This window comes from Chiloscyllium plagiosum, unplaced genomic scaffold, assembly GCF_037043375.1.
Source record: "Chiloscyllium plagiosum isolate Xiang-an unplaced genomic scaffold, Cpla_swu_hap1 HiC_scaffold_28, whole genome shotgun sequence".
In the NCBI taxonomy this organism is placed as follows: Eukaryota; Metazoa; Chordata; class Chondrichthyes; order Orectolobiformes; family Hemiscylliidae; genus Chiloscyllium; species Chiloscyllium plagiosum.
The window spans coordinates 3,367,284-3,386,982 of record NW_028270166.1 but is presented as its reverse complement, the minus strand read 5'-3'; the positions used below and the strand labels follow the sequence as shown (position 1 = coordinate 3,386,982).

At 47.9% G+C, this 19,699-nt stretch overlaps 1 protein-coding gene across 10 annotated transcripts in view; it reads left to right on the top strand.

Annotated features, from left to right (window-relative positions):
• Positions 1–19,699, top strand: part of ssbp4 (single stranded DNA binding protein 4) — a 191,114-nt gene that overhangs the window by 134,485 nt on the left and 36,930 nt on the right. For 6 of the 10 annotated variants that reach the window (XM_087975884.1, XM_087975881.1, XM_043721526.2 and 3 more), the window contains 3 exons: positions 3,902–3,997; positions 15,807–15,881; positions 17,317–17,376. In XM_087975884.1, coding sequence (XP_087832010.1) covers positions 3,902–3,997; positions 15,807–15,881; positions 17,317–17,376 — 231 coding nt within the window. The remainder of the gene's footprint in view (positions 1–3,901; positions 3,998–15,806; positions 15,882–17,316; positions 17,377–19,699) is intronic. The other 4 variants (XM_087975887.1, XM_087975882.1, XM_087975886.1 and 1 more) reach the window with 2 other exon arrangements.

The following is a 19,699-nucleotide window of genomic DNA, read 5'->3' as shown; positions in this document are numbered from 1 at the left end:
CGTCCGGGTGGCCCAGAGGTGCTCTCTGAATCGCTCCGCAAGTAGGCGGCCTGTCTCCCCAATATAGAGGAGGCCACACCGGCTGCAGCGGATGCAGTAGATAATGTGGGTGGAGGTGCAGGTGAATCTGTGGCGGATATGGAAGTTTCCTTTGGGGCCTTGGAGGGAGGTGAGGGGGGAGGTGTGGGCGCAAGTGTTGCACCTCCTGCGGTTGCAAGGGAAGGTGCCGGGAGTGGAGGTTGGGTCGGTGGGGGGTGTGGATCTGACAAGGGAGTCACGGAGGGAGTGGTCTCTACGGAAAGCTGATAGGGGAGGGGAGGGAAATATATCCTTGGTGCTGGGGTCTGTTTGTCATGGAATACAGGGAGAACTAGCCATTTGGATACGGAACTGGCTCAAAGGTAGAAGACAGAGGGTGGTGGTGGAGGGTTGTTTTTCAGACTGGAGGCCTGTGACCAGTGGAGTGCCACAAGGATCGGTGCTGGGTCCACTACTTTTTGTCATTTACATAAATGATTTAGTTGTGAGGATAAGAGGTACAGTTAGTAAGTTTGCACATGACACCAAAATTGGAGGTGTAGTGGATAGCGAAGAAGGTTACCTCAGATTACAACGAGATCTTGATCAGATGGTCCAATGGGCTGTGCTGCATTTTGGGAAAGCAAATCTTAGCAGGACTTATACACTTAATGGTAAGGTCCTAGGGAGTGTTGCTGGGCAAACAGAGCTTAGAGTGCAGATTCATAGCTCCTTGAAAGTGGAGTCACAGGTAGATAGGATAGTGAAGAAGGTGTTTGGTATGCTTTCCTTTATTGGTCAGAGTATTGAGTACAGGAGTTGGGAGGTCATGTTGCCGCTGTACAAGACATTGGTTAGGCCACTTTTGGAATATTGCGTGCAATTCTGGTCTCCTTCCTATCAGAAAGATGTTATGAAACTTGAAAGGGTTCAGAAAAGATTTACAAAGATGTTGCCAGGGTTGGAGGATCTGAGCTACAGGGAGAGGCTGAACAGGCTGGGGCTGTTTTCCCTGGAGCATCAGAGGCTGAGGGGTGACCTTATAGAGGTTTATAAAATTATGAGGGGCAAGGATAGGATAAATAGACAAAGTCTCTTTCCTGGGGTGGGGGAGTCCAGAACTAGAGGGCATAGGTTTAGGATGAGAGGGAAAAGATATAAAAGGGACCTAAGGGGCAACCTTTTCACACAGTGGATGGTGCGTGTATGGAATGAGCTGCCAGAGGAAGGGGAGGAGGCTGGGACAATTACACTATTTAAAAGGCATCTGGATGGGTATATGGATAGGAAGGGCTTAGAGGGATATGGGCTGGTTGCTGCTGGAATCCAAAACAGATAGGCAGGAGACTGGGAGAACATAGCAAGCCAGACAACATCAGGAGGTATTACACCCGAAACGTCGACGTCTCCAGCCTCCTGATGCTGCCTGCCTTGCTGTATCCCCCTCTCCCTCCTGATACTGCCTGCCTTGCTGTGTTCCTCTCCCTCCTGATGCTGCGTGCCTTGCTGTGTCCCTCTCCCTCCTGATGCTGCCTGCCTTGCTGTGTTCCTCCCCCTCCTGATGCAGCCTGCCTTGCTGTGTTCCTCTCCCTCCTGATGCTGCCTGCCTTGCTGTGTCCCTCTCCCTCCTGATGCTGCGTGCATTGCTGTGTCCCCCTCCCTCCTGATACTGCCTGCCTTGCTGTGTTCCTCTCCCTCCTGATGCTGCGTGCCTTGCTGTGTCCCTCTCCCTCCTGATACTGCCTGCCTTGCTGTGCTCCTCTCCCTCCTGATGCTGCGTGCCTTGCTGTGTCCCTCTCCCTCCTGATGCTGCCTGCCTTGCTGTGTTCCTCCCCCTCCTGATGCAGCCTGCCTTGCTGTGTTCCTCTCCCTCCTGATGCTGCGTGCCTTGCTGTGTCCCTCTCCCTCCTGATGCTGCCTGCCTTGCTGTGTCCCTCTCCCTCCTGATGCTGCCTGCCTTGCTGTATCCCCCTCTCCCTCCTGTTGCTGCCTGCCTTGCTGTGTCCCTCTCCCTCCTGATGCTGCCTGCCTTCCTGTGTTCCTCTCCCTCCTGATGCTGCCTGCCTTGCTGTGTTCCTCTCCCTCCTGATGCTGCTGCCTTGCTGTATCCCCCTTTCCCTCCTGATGCTGCCTGCCTTGCTGTGTCCCTCTCCCTCCTGATGCTGCCTGCCTTCCTGTTTTCCTCTCCCTCCTGATGCTGCTGCCTTGCTGTATCCCCCTCTCCCTCCTGATGCTGCCTGCCTTGCTGTGTTCCTCTCCCTCCTGATGCTGCCTGCCTTCCTGTATCCCCCTCTCCCTCCTGTTGCTGCCTGCCTTGCTGTGTTCTCCCAGCGTCTTGCCTGTCTACTTTGGAAAAGTGCCGCAGGTCAGCCCACATCCGAGGAGCAGGAGAGTCAACGTTTCAGGCGAAAATTTCCTGATTGGCTTGGTGGGGGCAGTTGGGTTTAAAGGGGCTGGTGGATGCAGGAAACGGGGAATGATGTTAGACAGAGCCCAGGGATTGTGTTGCGGTGCGGGCTGTAGGGAGACTTCATATAGGAGGTGATGGGGACTGACTGAGCTGCACAGATTGATGTTTAAGGTGAGAGCTCTCTGTGGAGTTTGACTCTCTCCTTGCTGCTCTCCCTGAGTTGTGTGTTTCTCCAGCTCCGCCCTCACATTCCTCAGCATCCAGCAACACACCATACCCCCCCCCCCCCCCCCCCCCCCCCCGAGACTGCGGCTACAATTTAGTGTGAATCTAATGCGATCAGATAAAGGTAAACTTGAAAATAGGTTCCAGATTGTCAGGAGACACGGACAGCACCTTCAGACAGGAAAGGTCAACAGCATTACCCACTCCTCGTAATGGTTCTTCTATGAACAGCCCTCCTCCCCACCCCCTCGATTAGATTCCAGTCTGTAACTCACTCCCCAGTACTCCTGTAACTGGATTTCTTGCTGGTTTGTAACTCCATAACATTCACTGATGTCCACTTTGCTTTGAGTGGTTAGGATTACAGTAAAATGTTGAGATCTATGGCTGATCCTTGAGGATTGTTGCGATCCCCAGTGTGTAATGGATGACCATCACTGACTTGCTCTGGTATTTGGATCTGTGTGAGAGGAACGTGTGTGTGCCTGTGTGCTTGTGTGTGTGCCTGTGTGTGCACGTGTGTGTGCGACTGTGTGTGTGTGCCTGTATATGTGACTGTGTGTGTCTCTGTGTGTGTGCCTGTGTGTGTGTGTGCGTGTGTGTGCCTGTGTGAGTGTGACTATGTGTGCCTGTGTGTGCCTCTGTGTGTGTGTGACTGTGTGTGTGTGCGCCCGTGTGAGTGTGACTATGTGTGCCTGTGTGTGTGTGTGCCTGTGTGTGCGCCTGTGTGTGCACGTGTGTGTGCGACTTTGTGTGTGTGCCTGTATATGTGACTGTGTGTGTCTCTGTGTGTGTGCCTGTGTGTGTGTAAATGTGTGTGTGTGCCTGTGTGTGTAACTGTGTGTGTGTGCCTGTGTGCCTCTATGTGTGCCTGTGTGTGTGCGCGTGTGCCTGTGTGTGTGTGCCTGTGTGTGTGTGTCTGTGTGTGCCTGTGCCTGTGTGTGTGTGTGTGCCTGTGTGTGTGTGACTGTGTGTCTGTGTGTGTGTGCCTGTGCCTGTGTGTGTGTGTCTGTATGTGCCTGTGTGTGTGTGTGTGTGTTTGTGTGCGCGCCTGTGTGTGTGTGCCTGTGTGTGTGTCTTTGTGTGCCTGTGTGTGTGTCTGTGTATGCTTGTGTGTGTGTGTGTGTGTGTGTGTGTGCCTGTGCCTGTGTGTGTGTGTGTGTGTGTGTCTGTGTGTGCCTGTGTGTGTGTGCGTGTGTGCCTGTGTGTGGGGCCGTTCTAACCCATTGCTGCTTGTGTTTGTTGCAGAGTGCGGCAGCAGCAGCAGCAGCAAGTCCTGTCTTGGCCAACTTGCCTCCCAGTGAGGGCACTCCAGGGGTCCCATTGCCCCCAGGCTTCTTTCAGGTACTCACAACGTAAACATTGTCCAGACATCACTGGGTATAAGTTTGGGGCGAGGGGCTGCTCTGGGGGGGTAAGGGTGTTGCACCCCATGACATGCCCCAGGTCCCAGTTTTGAGATGGTGAGGTGACAAATGGTCCATATACCAGTCTGGTATATGACAGTGGGTCAGCTGTAGAGGTCACATAGCACTGTGGGGCCTACTCCCTTTTCCACATCCAGTAAAATCTCAGTCACAACCTGGACTGCCCATTGGAAGCAAGGCTGGCTTATGATGGCTTCCAAGGTTGAATATCTACCAACATGAGCTGTAGTTTGATCAAGAATGGACCCTGTGGGGGTTTACTATGGAGTGATTAATGCCAGCTATTGTCTCTCAATCCCTCAGCCCCACTTTCCATTTTTCTCTCTCTCTCTACCCTCATCTCTGTTCTGTCGGAATCTCTGCTGTTTCTCTCTCTGCTATCTCTACCTTGTGTTTATGTGTATTCACTGGTTTTGGTCTCTCTGTTTCTGACTCACTTCTAATTTTTTATATCAACCTTACTGCTATCTCCCTTCCCTCTTCTCTCCCACTCATTTTCAAACCCTCTCTGCATCTGTCGTGAACCAACTAGTATTCCTATTTCTTCACTCTCTGCTTTAACTCATTTTAATGTCCTCTCTTTGGCTCGTCTGACTCTGTCTACTATTTCTGATCCCTCTTTCTATGCAGACACAGAGGAGGCTGGAAAACATAACAAGCCAGGCAGCATCAGGGGGTGGAGAAGTCGACAATTGTGGTGTAAAACCCTTCTTCAGGACCGTTGACATCTCCACCTCCTGATGCTGTGTTCCTCCAGCCTCCTGCCTGTCTACTTTGGATTCCAACATCTGCAGTTTCTTTGTCTCTCACTCTGTTTCTTTGCACAGTGGCTCAGTGGTTAGCACAGCTGCCTCGCAGTGCTAGGGACCCAGGTTCAACTCCAGCCTCGGGCGACTGTCTGTGTGGAGTTTGCACATTCTCCCTGTGTCTGCGTGGGTTTCCTCTGGGTGTTCCAGTTTCCTCCCACAATCCAAAGATGTGCAGGTCAGGTAAATTGCCCATATGTTAGGTGCATCAGTCAGGGGTAAACATAGGGTAGGAGAGTGGGTCTGGATGGGTTACTCTTTGGAGGGTCAGGTTGGGCTGAAGGGCCTGTTTCCATGTTGTAGGGAATCTAACGTTAATGGGTTTTGTGTTATGTCTCATTCTGACACTGCCAATGTTTAAGAGGTGTTGTTATTTTTCTGCAGACAGGCCTGCCCTCTTGTGGTCACATATGATTACATCAGCCTTTCCACAGTAACTGAGTAGATATGGTTTACTTAGACAAACTTAAAAATCACACAACACCAGATTATAGTCCAACAGGTTTAAGCCAGTCCAACACCGGCACCTCCACACCATGGTTTATTTAGACTTAACAGTCATACAGCGCAGAAACAGACCCTTTGGTCAAACTAGTCCACGCTGACCATGTTCCCAAACTAAACTAGTCCCACCAGCCTGTGCTTGGCCCATATCCCTCCAAACGTTTCTTATTCATGTACTTATGCAAATATCTTTTAAACATTCTTACCTGCATCCACCACTTCCTCTGGACGTTTATTCCACACATGAACCACTCTCTGTGTAAAAAAAGTTGCTCTTCATGTCTTTTTTTTAAACCTTTGTCCTCTCACCTTAAAAATCTGACTTTCAGAAATTAATCTGTAAACTAAAGAACTGGAATAATGTACATCCTGAGATACGTAGAGAACTGATTGGCAGACAGCAAAACAAGTGTAGGAATAAACAATGTCTTTCTGAGTGCCAGGCAGTAACGAACGAGATACCACATGGATCAGTGCTAGGACCCCAGCTATTCACAATCTATATTAATGATTTGGTGTGGGAACTAAATATAATCTCGCCAAATTTACAGATGAAACAAAGCTGGTTGGGAGGGTTAACCATGAGGAAGACGCACAGATGCTTCAATGTGATTTGGACAAGCCGAGTGAGTGGGCAAATGCAGTATAATGTGGATAAATGTGAGGTCATCCAACTTGGCATCAAAAAGCTGGGAGGCAGATTATTATCTGAACAGCAGTAGATTCAGAAAGATGAAGGTGCAATAAGACCCAATGTCCTTGTACACCAGTCAGAGAGTCATACAGCACAGAAACAGACCCTTCGGCCCAACTTGTCCATGCCAACCAGATATCCTAAATTAATCTAATCCCATTTGCCTGCGTTTGCCCATATTCCTCCAAACCTTCCTTTTCATGTGCCTGTTCAAATGTGTTTTGAATGTTCTAATTGTACTCATCCCTACCACATCTTCTGACAGCTCATTCCGTACACACATCACCCTCTGCATGAAGAAGTGGCCCCTCAGGTCTCTTTTAAATCTTTCCCCTCTCATCTTAAACCTGTGCCTCTAGTTTTGGACTCCCCCACCCCAGGGAAAAAGATCTTTGGTCTTCACCTTATCTATGTCCTCATGATTTTCTAAACTTCTATAAGGTCAGCATCTGACACTCCAGTGGCAAAAAAAAATCCAGCCTATCCAGCCCTTCCTTTTAACTCAACCCGTCCTGTCTGGGTAACATCCTTGTAAATTTCGTTTACAACCTCTCCATTTAATAACATCCTTCCAAGTAAACGTGCAGATGCAGCAGGTAGAGAAGAGGCCAATGGGATGTTGGCCTTCATAGCGAGAGGATTCAAGTTCTGGAGCAGGAATGTCTCACTGCAATTATACAGGGCCTTGGTGAGACCACACCTAGAGTACTGTGTGTGCAGTTTTGGTCTCCATATTTGAGGAACGGCATTTTTGCTCTTGAGGGTCTGCAGTGCACGTTTATGATTGATTCTTCAGTTGGCAAGAGTGCCTTATGAGAAGAGGTTGAATTGGTTCGGATTATATTCACCCAGAGAATGGGGAGCCTGTGGAATTCATTGCTGCAGAAAGTGGCCGAGACCAAAAACATTGAATGATTTCAAGAAGGGGCTGGATATAGCGCTTGGAGCTAATGGGACCAAAGGATCAGCCATGGTCATAATGAATGGTGGAGCAGGCTTGAAGGGCCGAATGGCTTACCCCTGCTTCTATTTTCTATGTTGCTAACCCACTGTGATGGGTGCAAGAGAATCAGATCCCTCTGAATCTCAGAGCTTTGCAACCTCTCACCATTTGGATAATGTGCTTTTTAAATTCTTCCTGTCACTTTGTCCACTCATTGAACCCAATGACATTGTTTTATAACCTTTGTGTGGCCACTTTGTGATTTAATTTAGATTAGATTCCCTATTGTGTGGAAACAGGCCCTTTAGCCCAACCAGTCCACACCGACCCTCCGAAGAGTAACCCACCCAGACCCATTTCGCTCTGACTAATGCACCCAACACTATGGGCAATTTAGCATGGCCAATTCACCTGGCCTGCACATCTTTGTGACTGTGGGAGGAAATTCACGCAGGCACAGAGAGAATGTGCAAACTCCACACAGTCAGTTGCCCGAGGTTGGAATTGAACCTGGGACCCTGGTGCTGTGAGGCAGCAGTGCTAACCACTGAGCCACCGTGCCGCTCCAAGTCAAGAAATTAAACTGAATGGAAGACAATTTCTTACCCTTCTCAGTGTCATCAGCAGATTTGGCAACGATACCTTCAGTCCTCTCACCTAGGTCATTTTTAAAACTGTAAACAGTTGAGGTCACAGCACTGACCTCTGTGACACACCACCCATTACAACTTGACCACATGAAATAGACCCATTTATTCCTACTCTCTGCTTCCTTATAGCCAGCCAATCTTCTATCCAGGCCAATACGTAACCTTCCTACACCAGGAGCTTTTATTTTTCATATTTGAAATGACAACTTTATTAAATGTTTTCTGGCGATCTCGACGCAGTCTATCTTTTGGTTTCCCCTTTACCTGCAGCACACTTTCCTTCCTTAAAGAACTCCAGCGGATTGGTCAGTTATGATTTCCCTTTTACAAAACTACGTTAACTCTGTCTGATTACCTCAAGCTTATCCAAGTGCCAGGATTTTAATAATAACTTTCCCCGTGACAGATGTTAATCTAACCAATCTATAATTTCTTACATTCTGTATCTTCCCTTTTTGAATAAAGGAGGTTACATTTTCTATCTCTCAATCTAATGGGACTGTCAGATCAAGTGAGTTTAGAAAATTAAAATCAATACACCAACTATTTTACAAGCCATTTTTTAAGTACTAGGATGGATCCATCAGGGTCAGGGCACTGTCAGTCCATAGCTCCAATAATTGACTCAGTACCACTTCTCTGGTGCTTGTGATTTTCCTGACCTCCCACCCTCCCATCCCCTGGTGTGTTGCTGCTTCTGGGATATTACTGGATCCTCTAAGGGGAAAACCAGTGCAAAATATTTGTTCAACTCATCTCCCATCTCCATATTCCCTGTTTTATTAATACTTGACCGCTCCCTGGTCAGCTCTGGAACATGCTGCTCCAAGCAACTGTCCTGAAAATGTTGTACAAATTCCTCATCTCGGGTATCTTCACCCATCTGACTTTTCCGTCAACATGTCTTTTAAAATCTCCCCATGGTTATCATCAGGTCTTCCTGACTGCTCCCCTTATTTCTTCTGTTATGCCTCACTCTGTCGTTGCGTGTTACCCGGGAATCGTTAATATGAACCTCCCCCCACACCCCCTTTCTCATCTCCCCCAATTCCTTTATCTCACCTCCTCCACACCCCCTTCCTCACCTCCCCCACTTCTCACTCCCCCATCCCCTTTCTCACTTCCCCACCCCTTTCTCAGTTCCCTCCCCCTTTGTCATTACTATCTCACCTCTCCCCACCCCATTCCTAACTTCCTCCCCATCCCCATTTTCACCTCCCCCATTGTCATTACTATCTCATGTTCCCCATCTCCCCACCCCTTTCTCCTTGGTGTTTATAGAGACTCCCCCTTAAACGTTCAGGCAGCCACCCAACTGTGAATTCACTCCGCAGATGGAAAGTATTCCGCCTGGAGGGTCAATGGGTGAGTGGTGTCCCACAGGGATCTCAGGCCTCTGCTTTTTGTAGTTGTTATAAATGACTTGGATGAAGAAGTGGAAGGGTGGGTTAGTGAGTTTGCCAATGACACAAAGGTCAGTGGTGTTGTAGACAGGGTCGAGGGATGTTACACGCTACAACCAGACATTGACAGGATGCAGAGCTGGGCTGAGAAGTGACAGCCTGGATAAATGCCAAGTGATTCATTTGGAAGGTCGAATTTGAATGCTGAATATAGGATTAAAGACAGGATTCTTGGCAGTGTGGAGGAACAGGGGGATCTTGGGGTCCATGTACATAGATTCCTCAAAGTTGCCGCCCAAGTTGATAGTGTTGTTAAGAAGGTGTATGGTGTGTTGGCTTTCATTAACAGAGGGACTGCGTTTAAGAGCGACAAGGTTTTGCTGCAGCTCTATAAACCTTGGTTAGACCACACTTGGAATATTGTGTCCAGTTCTGGTCGCCTCATTATAGGAAGGATGTGGAAGCTTTAGAGAGGGGACAGAGGAGATTTACCAGGATGCTGCCTGGACTGGAGGGCATGTCTTATGAAGAGCGGTTGAGTGAGTTAAGGCTTTTCACACAGGAGAGAAGGAAGAAGAGAGGTGACTTGATAGAGGTGTATAAGATAATGAGAGGCACAATGTGGAGGTGCCAGAGTTGGACTGGGGTGGACAAAATTAAAAATCCCTCTACACCAGGATATAATCCAACAGGTTTATTTGGAAGTACTAGCTTTCGAAGCGCTGCTCCTTCATCAGGTGATTGTGGAGAATAAGATTGTAAGATACAGAATTTATAGCAAAAGTTTCCAGTGTGATGTAATTGAAATTATATATTGAAAAAGACCTATTTGTTGAAGTCTCTCATCTTTTAGAATGACCATGTTGGTATCAGTTCTTAAATGTAAATCGCAAAACTTTTTTAAAAGTTACATTCTCAAGTGCACTTTAATATTTGGTGTCATGTCGGCCCAGATAAGGTATTGAAGGTGTTAACGCCCTGTGAGGCTGTCTGTGCCACAACGGTCAGACTGATTCTAATCTAAAAAACGGATTTACAGAATCTTACATGGATTCATGCAGTTTTTGAGCAAAGTAAAATGTAATTCTGCAAGTATAAATTCACCCCACAAACTTATATATATATATATGTGTGTGTGTGTGTGTGCGTGTGCATGTGGGTGTGGGGGGCGGCTATGAGTGTCTGTGAGAGGGTATGTGTGGGAGTGTATGTGTGAATATATGAGAGAGGGTCTTTGTGTGTGTGTGTGTCTGTCTGTCTGTGTATGGTAATGAGAGGCATAGATAGAGTAAATAGCCAGAGACTTTTCCCCAGGCAGAAATGGCTGTCATGAGGGGTCATAATTTTAAAGTGGTTGGAGGAAGATTTAGAGGAGATGTCAGAGGTAGGTTCTTGCCGCTGAGAGCGATGGGTGTGTGGAATGCACTGCCTGTGGTGGTAGTAGAGTCAGAGACATTAGGGACATTGAAGCGACTGCTGGACAAGGACATGGATGGCAGCAAGTTGAGGAGTGTTTAGGTTTTCACTCAGGAACAGGAGAGTATTGTAGAGGAGAAGAATGAGATATAGGATATTAGACTAGAAAGGATTGAGGTTAGTAAGGAGGAAGTGTTATCAATTCTAGAAGGAGTGAAAGTAAACAAGTCCCCTGGGCTGGATGGGATTTATCCGAGGATTCTAGGGAAGCTAGGGAGGAGATGGTGGAGCCTTTAGCCTTGATCTTTGAATCGTCATTGTCTACAGGTTTAGTACCTGAGGACTAGAGGATTGCAAATGTTGTGCCCTTGTTCAAGAAGGGCAGAGGAGATGACCCAGGTAATTATAGACCAGTGAGCCTTACTTCTGTTGTAGGAAAAGTTTTGGAAAGGATTATGAGAGATAGGATTTATAATCATCCAGCAAGCAACAGTTTGATTAGAGATAGTCAAGGGCAGGTCATGTCTCACTGTATTGTGTACAGTTCTGGTCGCCCCAGTACAGGAAAGATGTGGAAACATTGGAAAAGGTGCAGAGGAGATTTACCAGGATGTTGCCTGGTCAGGAGGGAAGGTCTTATGAAGAAAGGCTGAGGGACTTGGGTCTGTTCTCATTGGAAAGAAGGCGGCTAAGAGGGGATTTGATAGAGACATACAAGATGATCAGAGGATTAGATAGGGTAGACAGTGAGAGTCTTTTTCCTAGGATGATGATGCTGGCTTGTATGAGGGGGCATAACTACAAATTGAGGGGTGATAGATTTAAGACAGATGTCAAAGGCAGGTTCTTTACTCAGAGACTGGTAAGGGCATGGAATGCCCTACCTGCTAATGTAGTCAACTCAGCCACATTAGGGAGATTGAAACAGTCCATGGATAAGCACATGGATGATGATGGGATAGTGTAGGGGAATGGGCTTAGATTAGATCACAGCTCAGATTAGATCACAACATCAAGAGCTGACGGGCCTGTTCTGTGCTGCTGTCTTCTATGTTGTATGTTCTAGTACAATATAGCAATTCATAAATGCAGGATTTGGAGGTGCCAAACATTCATTGGTCACATCTTTAAAATTAAACCCTCATATGAGATCACATTCATAAGTACAAGTGATTGTGAGTTGAATGTTCATGAATCAGGGACACAGTGTATCAATCTCGGCCACTCCCTGTGAGAGTGAGATCCCCATTCTCCCCACTTTCTGGGTAAAAAGATTTCTCCTACATTCCAGATTGGATTTAACAGTCACTCATCCTTGCTTTGGACTCCCCCTTTGGTCACCTCCTTGTCAATTCCTTGCATTGTCCAAAGATCAAACATCACATCACTCATATGTTTTCTCTGATTCTGAAAACTCACCCCATCCTGTTAGCTGTTCCTGATGATAATACACGTGTTAAACCCTGCCCCTGGTTCCCATTTGTGGGAGATATTGTAAATTCAGCTCAGCGTTGTGCTAGTTTTTCTAAGGTGAGGTTCTGCTAGAAGCTGGTACTCACTCATTTCACGCAATCACAGTGCTACAAAGTGGAAAGGATGTCTGCTCGCTTTACTATAGAGAGTGTTTGCTGAATATTAAAGTAAAGTTAAAGTCCAGGCTCAGCTGCCCAAATGGAAAGGCTGGGAGGTGAGCTGTTCCAAAATAGATACCTGTACCAAATGGCTGTTAAATGGATACCTGAGTTTTGGTTGCTGTTTGGCGATAATTCGAATTTGGGCTGAAAATGTGTTGCTGGAAAAGCGCAGCAGGTCAGGCAGCATCCAAGGAATAGGAGAATCGACGTTTCGGGCATAAGCCCTTCTTCAGGAATGAGGAAAGTGTGTCCAGCAGGCTAAGATAAAAGGTAGGGAGGAGGGACTTAGGGGAGGAGCTTTGGAAATGTGGTAGGTGGAGGGAGGTCAAGGTGAGGGTGATAGGCCAGAGTGGGGTGGGGGCGGAGAGGTCAGGAAGATGACTGCAGGTTAGGAAGGCGGTGCTGAGTTCGAAGGATTTGACTGAGACAAGGTGGGGGGAGGGGAAATGAAGAAACTGGAGAAATCTGAGTTCATCCCTTGTGGTTGGAGGGTTCCCAGGCAGAAGATGAGGTGCTCTTCCTCCAACCGTCGTGTTGCCATGGTCATGGCAGCACCATGGCAACATGACGGTTGGAGAAAGAGCGCCTCATCTTTGCCTGGGAACCCTCCAACCACAAGGGATGAACTCAGATTTCTCCAGTTTCTTCATTTCCCCTCCCCCCATCTTGTCTCAGTCAAATCCTTCGAACTCAGCACCGCCTTCCTAACCTGCAGTCATCTTCCTGACCTCTCCGCCCCCACCCCACTCTGGCCTATCACCCTCACCTTGACCTCCCTCCACCTATCGCATTTCCAAAGCCCCTCCCCCAAGTCCCTCCTCCCTACCTTTTATCTTAGCCTGCTGGACACACTTTCCTCATTCCTGAAGAAGGGTTTATGCCCGAAACGTCGATTCTCCTGTTCCTTGGATGCTGCCTGACCTGCTGCGCTTTTCCAGCAACACATTTTCAGCTCTGATCTCCAGCATCTGCAGTCCTCACTTTCTCCTAGAATAATTCGAATTTGACCAATTAGTTTAAATTATGCCCCGGAAACTAAAACCCAATCGAGTTTGAATTTATTGTTTTGGCAACATCAGACCAGTGAGACGATACGATGCTGGTGGGTGTAAAAAACGCAGGCATTTTGAAAATTGGTCAGAGAGCAATTGCCATTGATGAGCCGAGCAATTGCCGTAGAGCCAGAGAGCTAACTGCCCATCTGATATCCTGCTCTCAAAGAAATGGCCAAGGGATGAAGTGACCAAGTTGATAGATGAAGGAAGGGCTGTTGATGTCATATACATGGACTTTAGTAAGGCATTTGATAAGGTTCCCCATGGTAGACTAATAGAGAAAGTGAAATCACATGGTGTGCAGGGTGTTCTAGCTCGGTGAATAAAAAACTGGTTGAGCAACAGTAGATAGTGGTGTTCCACAGGGGTCAGTGCTGAGTCCACTGTTGTTTGTGATATACATAAATGATCTGGAAGAGGGCACGGTTGGTATGATCAGCAGGTTTGCAGATGACATGAAGATTGGTGGAGTAGCAGAAAGCATAAGGGACTGTCAAAGAATACAGGAGGATATAGATAGACTGGAGAGTTGGGCGGAAAAGTGGCAGATCGAGTTCAATCCAGGCAAATGTGAGGTGATGCATTTTGGGAAGTCTAATTCTAGAGCGAATTATACAGTAAACGGAAGAGCCTTGGGAAAAGTTGATGAGCAGAGAGATCTGGGAGTGCAGGTCCATCGTACCCTGAAGGTTGCTGCACAGGTGGATAGAGTGGTCAAGAAGGCATATGGTATGCTTGCCTTCATCGGACGGGGTACTGAGTATAAGACCTGGCAGGTCATGTTAACATTATACAGGACATTGGTTTGGCCGCATTTAGAATACTGTGTACAGTTCTGGTCGCCACATTACCAAAAGGATGTGGATGCTTTGGAGAGGGTGCAGAGAAGGTTTATGAGGATGTTGCCTGGTATGGAAGGTGCTAGCTATGAAGAGAGGTTGAGTAGATTAGGTTTATTTTCATTAGAAAAAAGGAGATTGAGGGGGGACCTGATTGAGGTTAATGAAATCATGAAGGGTATAGACAGGGTGGATAGAGATAAGCTTTTTCCCAGGGTGAGGGATTAAATAACGAGAGGCCACACTTTCAAGGTGAGAGGTGAAAAATTTAAGGGGGATACACACGGCAAGTATTTCACACACAGTGGGTGGTGGGCGTCTGGAACGCATTGCCAGCAGAGGTGGTAGAGGCAGGCACGGTAGATTCATTTAAGATGCGTCTGGACAGATGCATGTAGAGGTGGGGGGGGGGGGGGGGCAGAGGGATACAGATGCTTAGGAATTGACCGACAGGTTTAGAAGTAGATTTGGATCAGCTCAGGCTTGGAGGGCCGAAGGGCCTGTTCCTGGGCTGTAAACTTTCTTTTTTCTTTTATTCTTTGTTCTCTTTGTATGTTCTGAAATTAGAAAACACTCTCTATCAAAGATATCTTTTCATGTGAAACATATTTGGCAGTAAAAAGAAAGAAGATGACCCAGGGAGATCATACGGAAGATTGAAGACAGTGGAGAAGGCAGAGACTGCATGGACTTGAGATTAAGTTAATGTAATGTTTAATAAATGTGTTTTTGGAACAGCATTTTTATCAAGTTGGAGTCAGATAATAAGCAGTTAACAAAAAGGGAGCTTGGATTTGTGAAAAGTTTAGTGTTCACTATTAGAGTTAAAACATTTTTATTTTTCTTTAAATAGTGGAAATCAGGTTTTACTCACATTTTATCAGATATACGAGGCAAGGCAAGCTTTTCTGGGTGTTTGGTTTTAATTAACAGAGGGGTTCGACCTCCGCGTTGTGACAACAGAAAGAGGCCTTTCAGCATTTCCAATGAACATCATCACCTTGTGCCAATCTCCTTCCTTCCCCCCCCCCCCCACCCCATAACGATTCTTACCCAGATAATCAGCAAAGGTCCCTCTTGAATGTTTCAATCGATTATGTCTCCATGACATTTCCAGACAATGTGTTGTCACAGATGTGAAATGGCATATAAACCAGGTATACGTAATGTTTGAGAAAGTAACTTTTGTTAGAACTCCTCAAAGTATCACAGAAAGTACATTTGTTCTGGACAGAATTTCCGTTTGAAATTCCTGGAACCTTTGCACTGACTTGGCTAGTTTCTGGGAACTGCAGGGTATCCCGTGTCCTTTCCTTTCAGGTAACAAACCACTTTCTGATGCTGTTCGGTTGAATCCTGCTGTCATAGCTGACAGTGTCCTGCTCTCTCTCCTGGGTGTGCACTAACATTCAGTTCCACAGATTCAGGCTGGATTCCTGGCTTCACATGCAGGCATGTTCCACCAGGACTGGGGTCAGGGGTCAAGGGTCAGGGGTTGGGTACTCAGGACTGTGGTCATGGGATTTGGTGAAGTGATGATATTGAAGCTGCTGTTGACCTGCCGACCCTGGGGAGCTGAGGCCAGTTCGGGCTGTGTAGTCCCCTGTTGTGGCTGAGATTCTCCTTGTACTGAGCCAGTCCATTCAGCCCATTGTGAATATGCTAGCTCTTTGAAAACCTGGTTCACTCAGCCCCAGTCTCTCACTCTCCAGCCATCATTCTGCACAGTGAGGAGCATTTGAATGTCTGTCCACTCATCATTTTGTTTCTTTTCTGTTTTAGGGGCCCCCTGGATCACAGCCACCTGCCCACACGCAGCCCCCCCCACACAACCCCAGCATGGGCCCCCACACTCAGGTAAGTGCAGAGCAACATTGCGAGGCAAAGGGCACCCATTCCCAATGGGGAGGGGGCTGGGCAATGAACTGGGCAGACCCTCAGGATGGAACGGGAAGTGGGGGGTGGTCAGCTCACGGAGGGGAGTGATGGACCATGAGGTCCGAAGGCTTAGCGGGTTGGGGGGGTAGTGCAGAGGGGGTTGTGGGGGTAATTCCAGGCCGTTACTTGCCAGATTCAGGGTATCTGTGGACAATGGAGAGATACAGTTGCCTCTGATGAGGGTGGGACGGGATGGGGGGGCTCCTGAACAAGATGCAAAACCTGAAAATCCAGGCACAGACCATTCCGGAGTGGCAGCCTCACGTAGACCAGGGAGTGCACAGACAAACATGAGTTAGGAGAAAGTCACTCAGCCCTTTGGACCTGCTGCTATTCCATTCAGTAAGAGTCTTGTTACTCCACAATATTATCTAGCCGGATAACCTTTCACCCCGCCTTGCTTAGTAAAAATCTCTATTTACCTTCAAAATATTCACTCAATCTGCTTCCTTACCTTTTGAAAAGTGCATTCTAAAGACTCATGATCCTGAGATAATAATTTCCCATTGTTTGTCTTAAACGGACATCCTCTGATTTTTAAACAGTGCCTTCAGTTCTAAATGCCCCAATGTGAGGTAATATCCTCTCCATGTGCACCCTGGCCAGACCCTCCCTGGGTTGGATTTGGAAATGTGGAATTTTTCTCCTGAGAAAGCAGGTTAGATGGAGACTGGGGAAGTTGAAAGTTTGAAGGCAGGTTACCAGGAGCCAAGGCCAGTGAATTATGATCCATTTTACAGCTTTTGACATCTTTAATAGATGAGTTGTATAATCAGAATCCAATCAACACACTGTAGAGAGAATCTTACTCTGTATCTAACACTGCGCTGTCCCTGTCCTGGGAGTGTTTCATGGGGACAGTGTAGAGGGAGCTTTACTCTGTATCTGACCTCATGCTGTCCCTGTCCTGGGAGTGTTTGATGGGGACAGTGTAGAGGGAGCTTTATTCTGTATCTAACCCCGTGCTGTCCCTGTCCTGGGAGTGTTTGATGGGGACAGTGTAGAGGGAGCTTTACTCTGTATCTAACCCCGCGCTGTCCCTGTCCTGGGAGTGTTTGATGGGGACAGTGTAGAGGGAGCTTTACTCTGTATCTAACCCCGCGCTGTCCCTGTCCTGGGAGTGTTTGATGAAAGGGATGTTGCGAGTGAGTGTAGTGTGATATTACAGAGAGTTATTTGATCGATGGTACGAGATCAATGCCCTGAGCTCTCTGCAGGTCTGCCTTGCTGTGTCCTGCAGTTGTCAGTTTTCAGGGAGACTCTCTGTGCCTGGATGTGAGTTGAGGCCTGTGTTGGAGGGCTGAAGGGCCTGTACTGCACTGTAATGTGATTGCTTTCTTTTTGTCCCTACTAGCCATTCATGTCACCTCGATACCCGAGCGGCCCTCGCTCCGCCCTCCGAATGTCAGCACAGGTAAGTACAGAGGGTTAGAATCAAACAAACTGAAGAGTGGATCTTCCAACAGTGTAGTGGGGTTTATCAGGGTGGGGTTTATCAGGACGGAGTTTATTGCAGTGTGGTTTATTGCAGTGGGGTTTATCAGGGTGGGGTTTGTCAGGGCGGGGTATATCACAGTGGGGTTTATCAGGGTGGGGTTTATCGCAGTGGGGTTTATCAGGGCGGGGCTTATCAGGGTGGGGCTTATCAGGGCGGGGTTTATCGTAGTGGGGTTTTCAGGGAGGGGTTTATCATGGTGGGGTTTATCAGAGTGGGGTTTATCGCAGTGGGGTTTATCAGAGTGGATTTTATCATGGCGGGGTTAATCAGGGTGGGGTTAATCAGGGTGGGGTTAATCAGGGCGGGGTTAATCAGGGCGGGGTTAATCAGGGCGGGGTTTATCAGGGCGGGGTTTATCAGGGCAGTGTTAATCAGGGTGGGGTTAATCAGGGTGGGGTTTATCAGGGCAGGGTTAATCAGGGTGGGGTTAATCAGGGTGGGGTTTACAGAGTGGGGTTTATCACGGTGGAGTTTATCGCAGTGGGGTTTTTCAGGGCGTGGTTTATTACTGTGGGGTTTATCAGAGTGGGGTTTATTACGGTGGGGTTTATCACGGTGGGGTTTATCAGAGTGGGGTTTATCAGGGTGGGGTTTATCAGGGTGGGGTTTATCAGAGTGGGGTTTATCAGGGTGGGGTTTATCAGAGTGGGGTTTATCAGGGTGGGGTCTATCAGGGTGGGGTTTAACAGAATGGGGTCTATCAGGTGGGGCTTCTCAGAGTGGGGCTTCTCAGGGTGGGGTTTATCAGGGTGGGGTTTATCAGGGTGGGGTTTATCGCAGTGGGGTTTCACAGGGTGGGGTTTATCAGGGTGGGGTTTATCAGAGCGGGGTCTATCAGGGTGGGGTCTATCAGGGTGGGGTCTATCAGGGTGGGGTTTATCAGAGTGGGGTTTATCAGAGCGGGGTTTATTAGAGTGGGGTTTATTACGGTGGGGTTTCACAGGGTGGGGTTTATCAGGGTGGGGTTTATCAGAGCGGGGTTTATCAGAGCGGGGTCTATCAGGGTGGGGTCTATCAGGTTGGGGTCTATCAGGGTGGGGTCTATCAGGGTGGGGTCTATCAGGGTGGGGTCTATCAGGGTGGGGTCTATCAGGGTGGGGTTTATCAGGGTGGGGTTTATCAGAGTGGGGTTTATCAGAGCGGGGTTTATCAGAGCGGGGTTTATTACGGTGGGGTTTATCAGGGTGGGGTTTATCAGGGTGGGGTTTATCAGGATGGGGTCTATCAGGTGGGGCTTCTCAGAGTGGGGCTTCTCAGGGTGTGGTTTTTTTACGGTGGGGTTTATCACAGTGGGGTTTAACAGAGTGGGGTTTAGCAGGTGGGGCTTCTCAGAGTGGGGTTTATCAGAGTGGGGTTTATTACGGTGGGGTTTATCAGAGTGGGGTTTATCAGAGTGGGGTTTATTACGGTGGGGTCTATCAGGGTGGGGTCTATCAGGGTGGGGTTTAACAGGGTGGGGTTTAACAGGGTGGGGTTTATCAGAGTGGGGTCTATCAGGGTGGGGTCTATCAGGGTGGGGTTTAACAGGGTGGGGTTTATTACGGTGGGGTTTATTACGGTGGGGTTTATCAGAGTGGGGTTTATCAGAGTGGGGTTTATTACGGTGGGGTTTATCAGAGTGGGGTTTATCAGAGTGGGGTTTATTACGGTGGGGTTTATTACGGTGGGGTTTATCAGAGTGGGGTTTATTACGGTGGGGTTTATTACGGTGGGGTTTATCAGAGTGGGGTTTATCAGAGTGGGGTTTATCAGAGTGGGGTTTATCAGAGTGGGGTTTATTACGGTGGGGTTTATCAGAGTGGGGTTTATCAGAGTGGGGTTTATCAGAGTGGGGTTTATTACGGTGGGGTTTATCAGAGTGGGGTTTATCAGAGTGGGGTTTATCAGGGTGGGGTTTATTACGGTGGGGTTTTTATTGCGGAGGACTTGCCACTCATTTGGGTTTCAGCTTTGAGATATTTCCCTCTATCCGGGAGATGGTTCAGATTGATCGATGCAGTATTGGGCCTGGCACATATCTGGGCATTCCCTGGTTCTGGTGAAGCTGCTACATTCTAGTTAACACCCAATCGTCAGAATGTGGAGGCCATTCAACCCATCCCCCCTGTGCTCGCTCTGTGAGAGGTCGTTCCAACTGCTCCCTTTCCTCCTGCTGCTCCCCCCAGATCCTGCATACGTTCCTTTTACAAATATATAATGTATGTCAAAAATTAAAATTGGGGTCTGGTGGTTCTGTGTT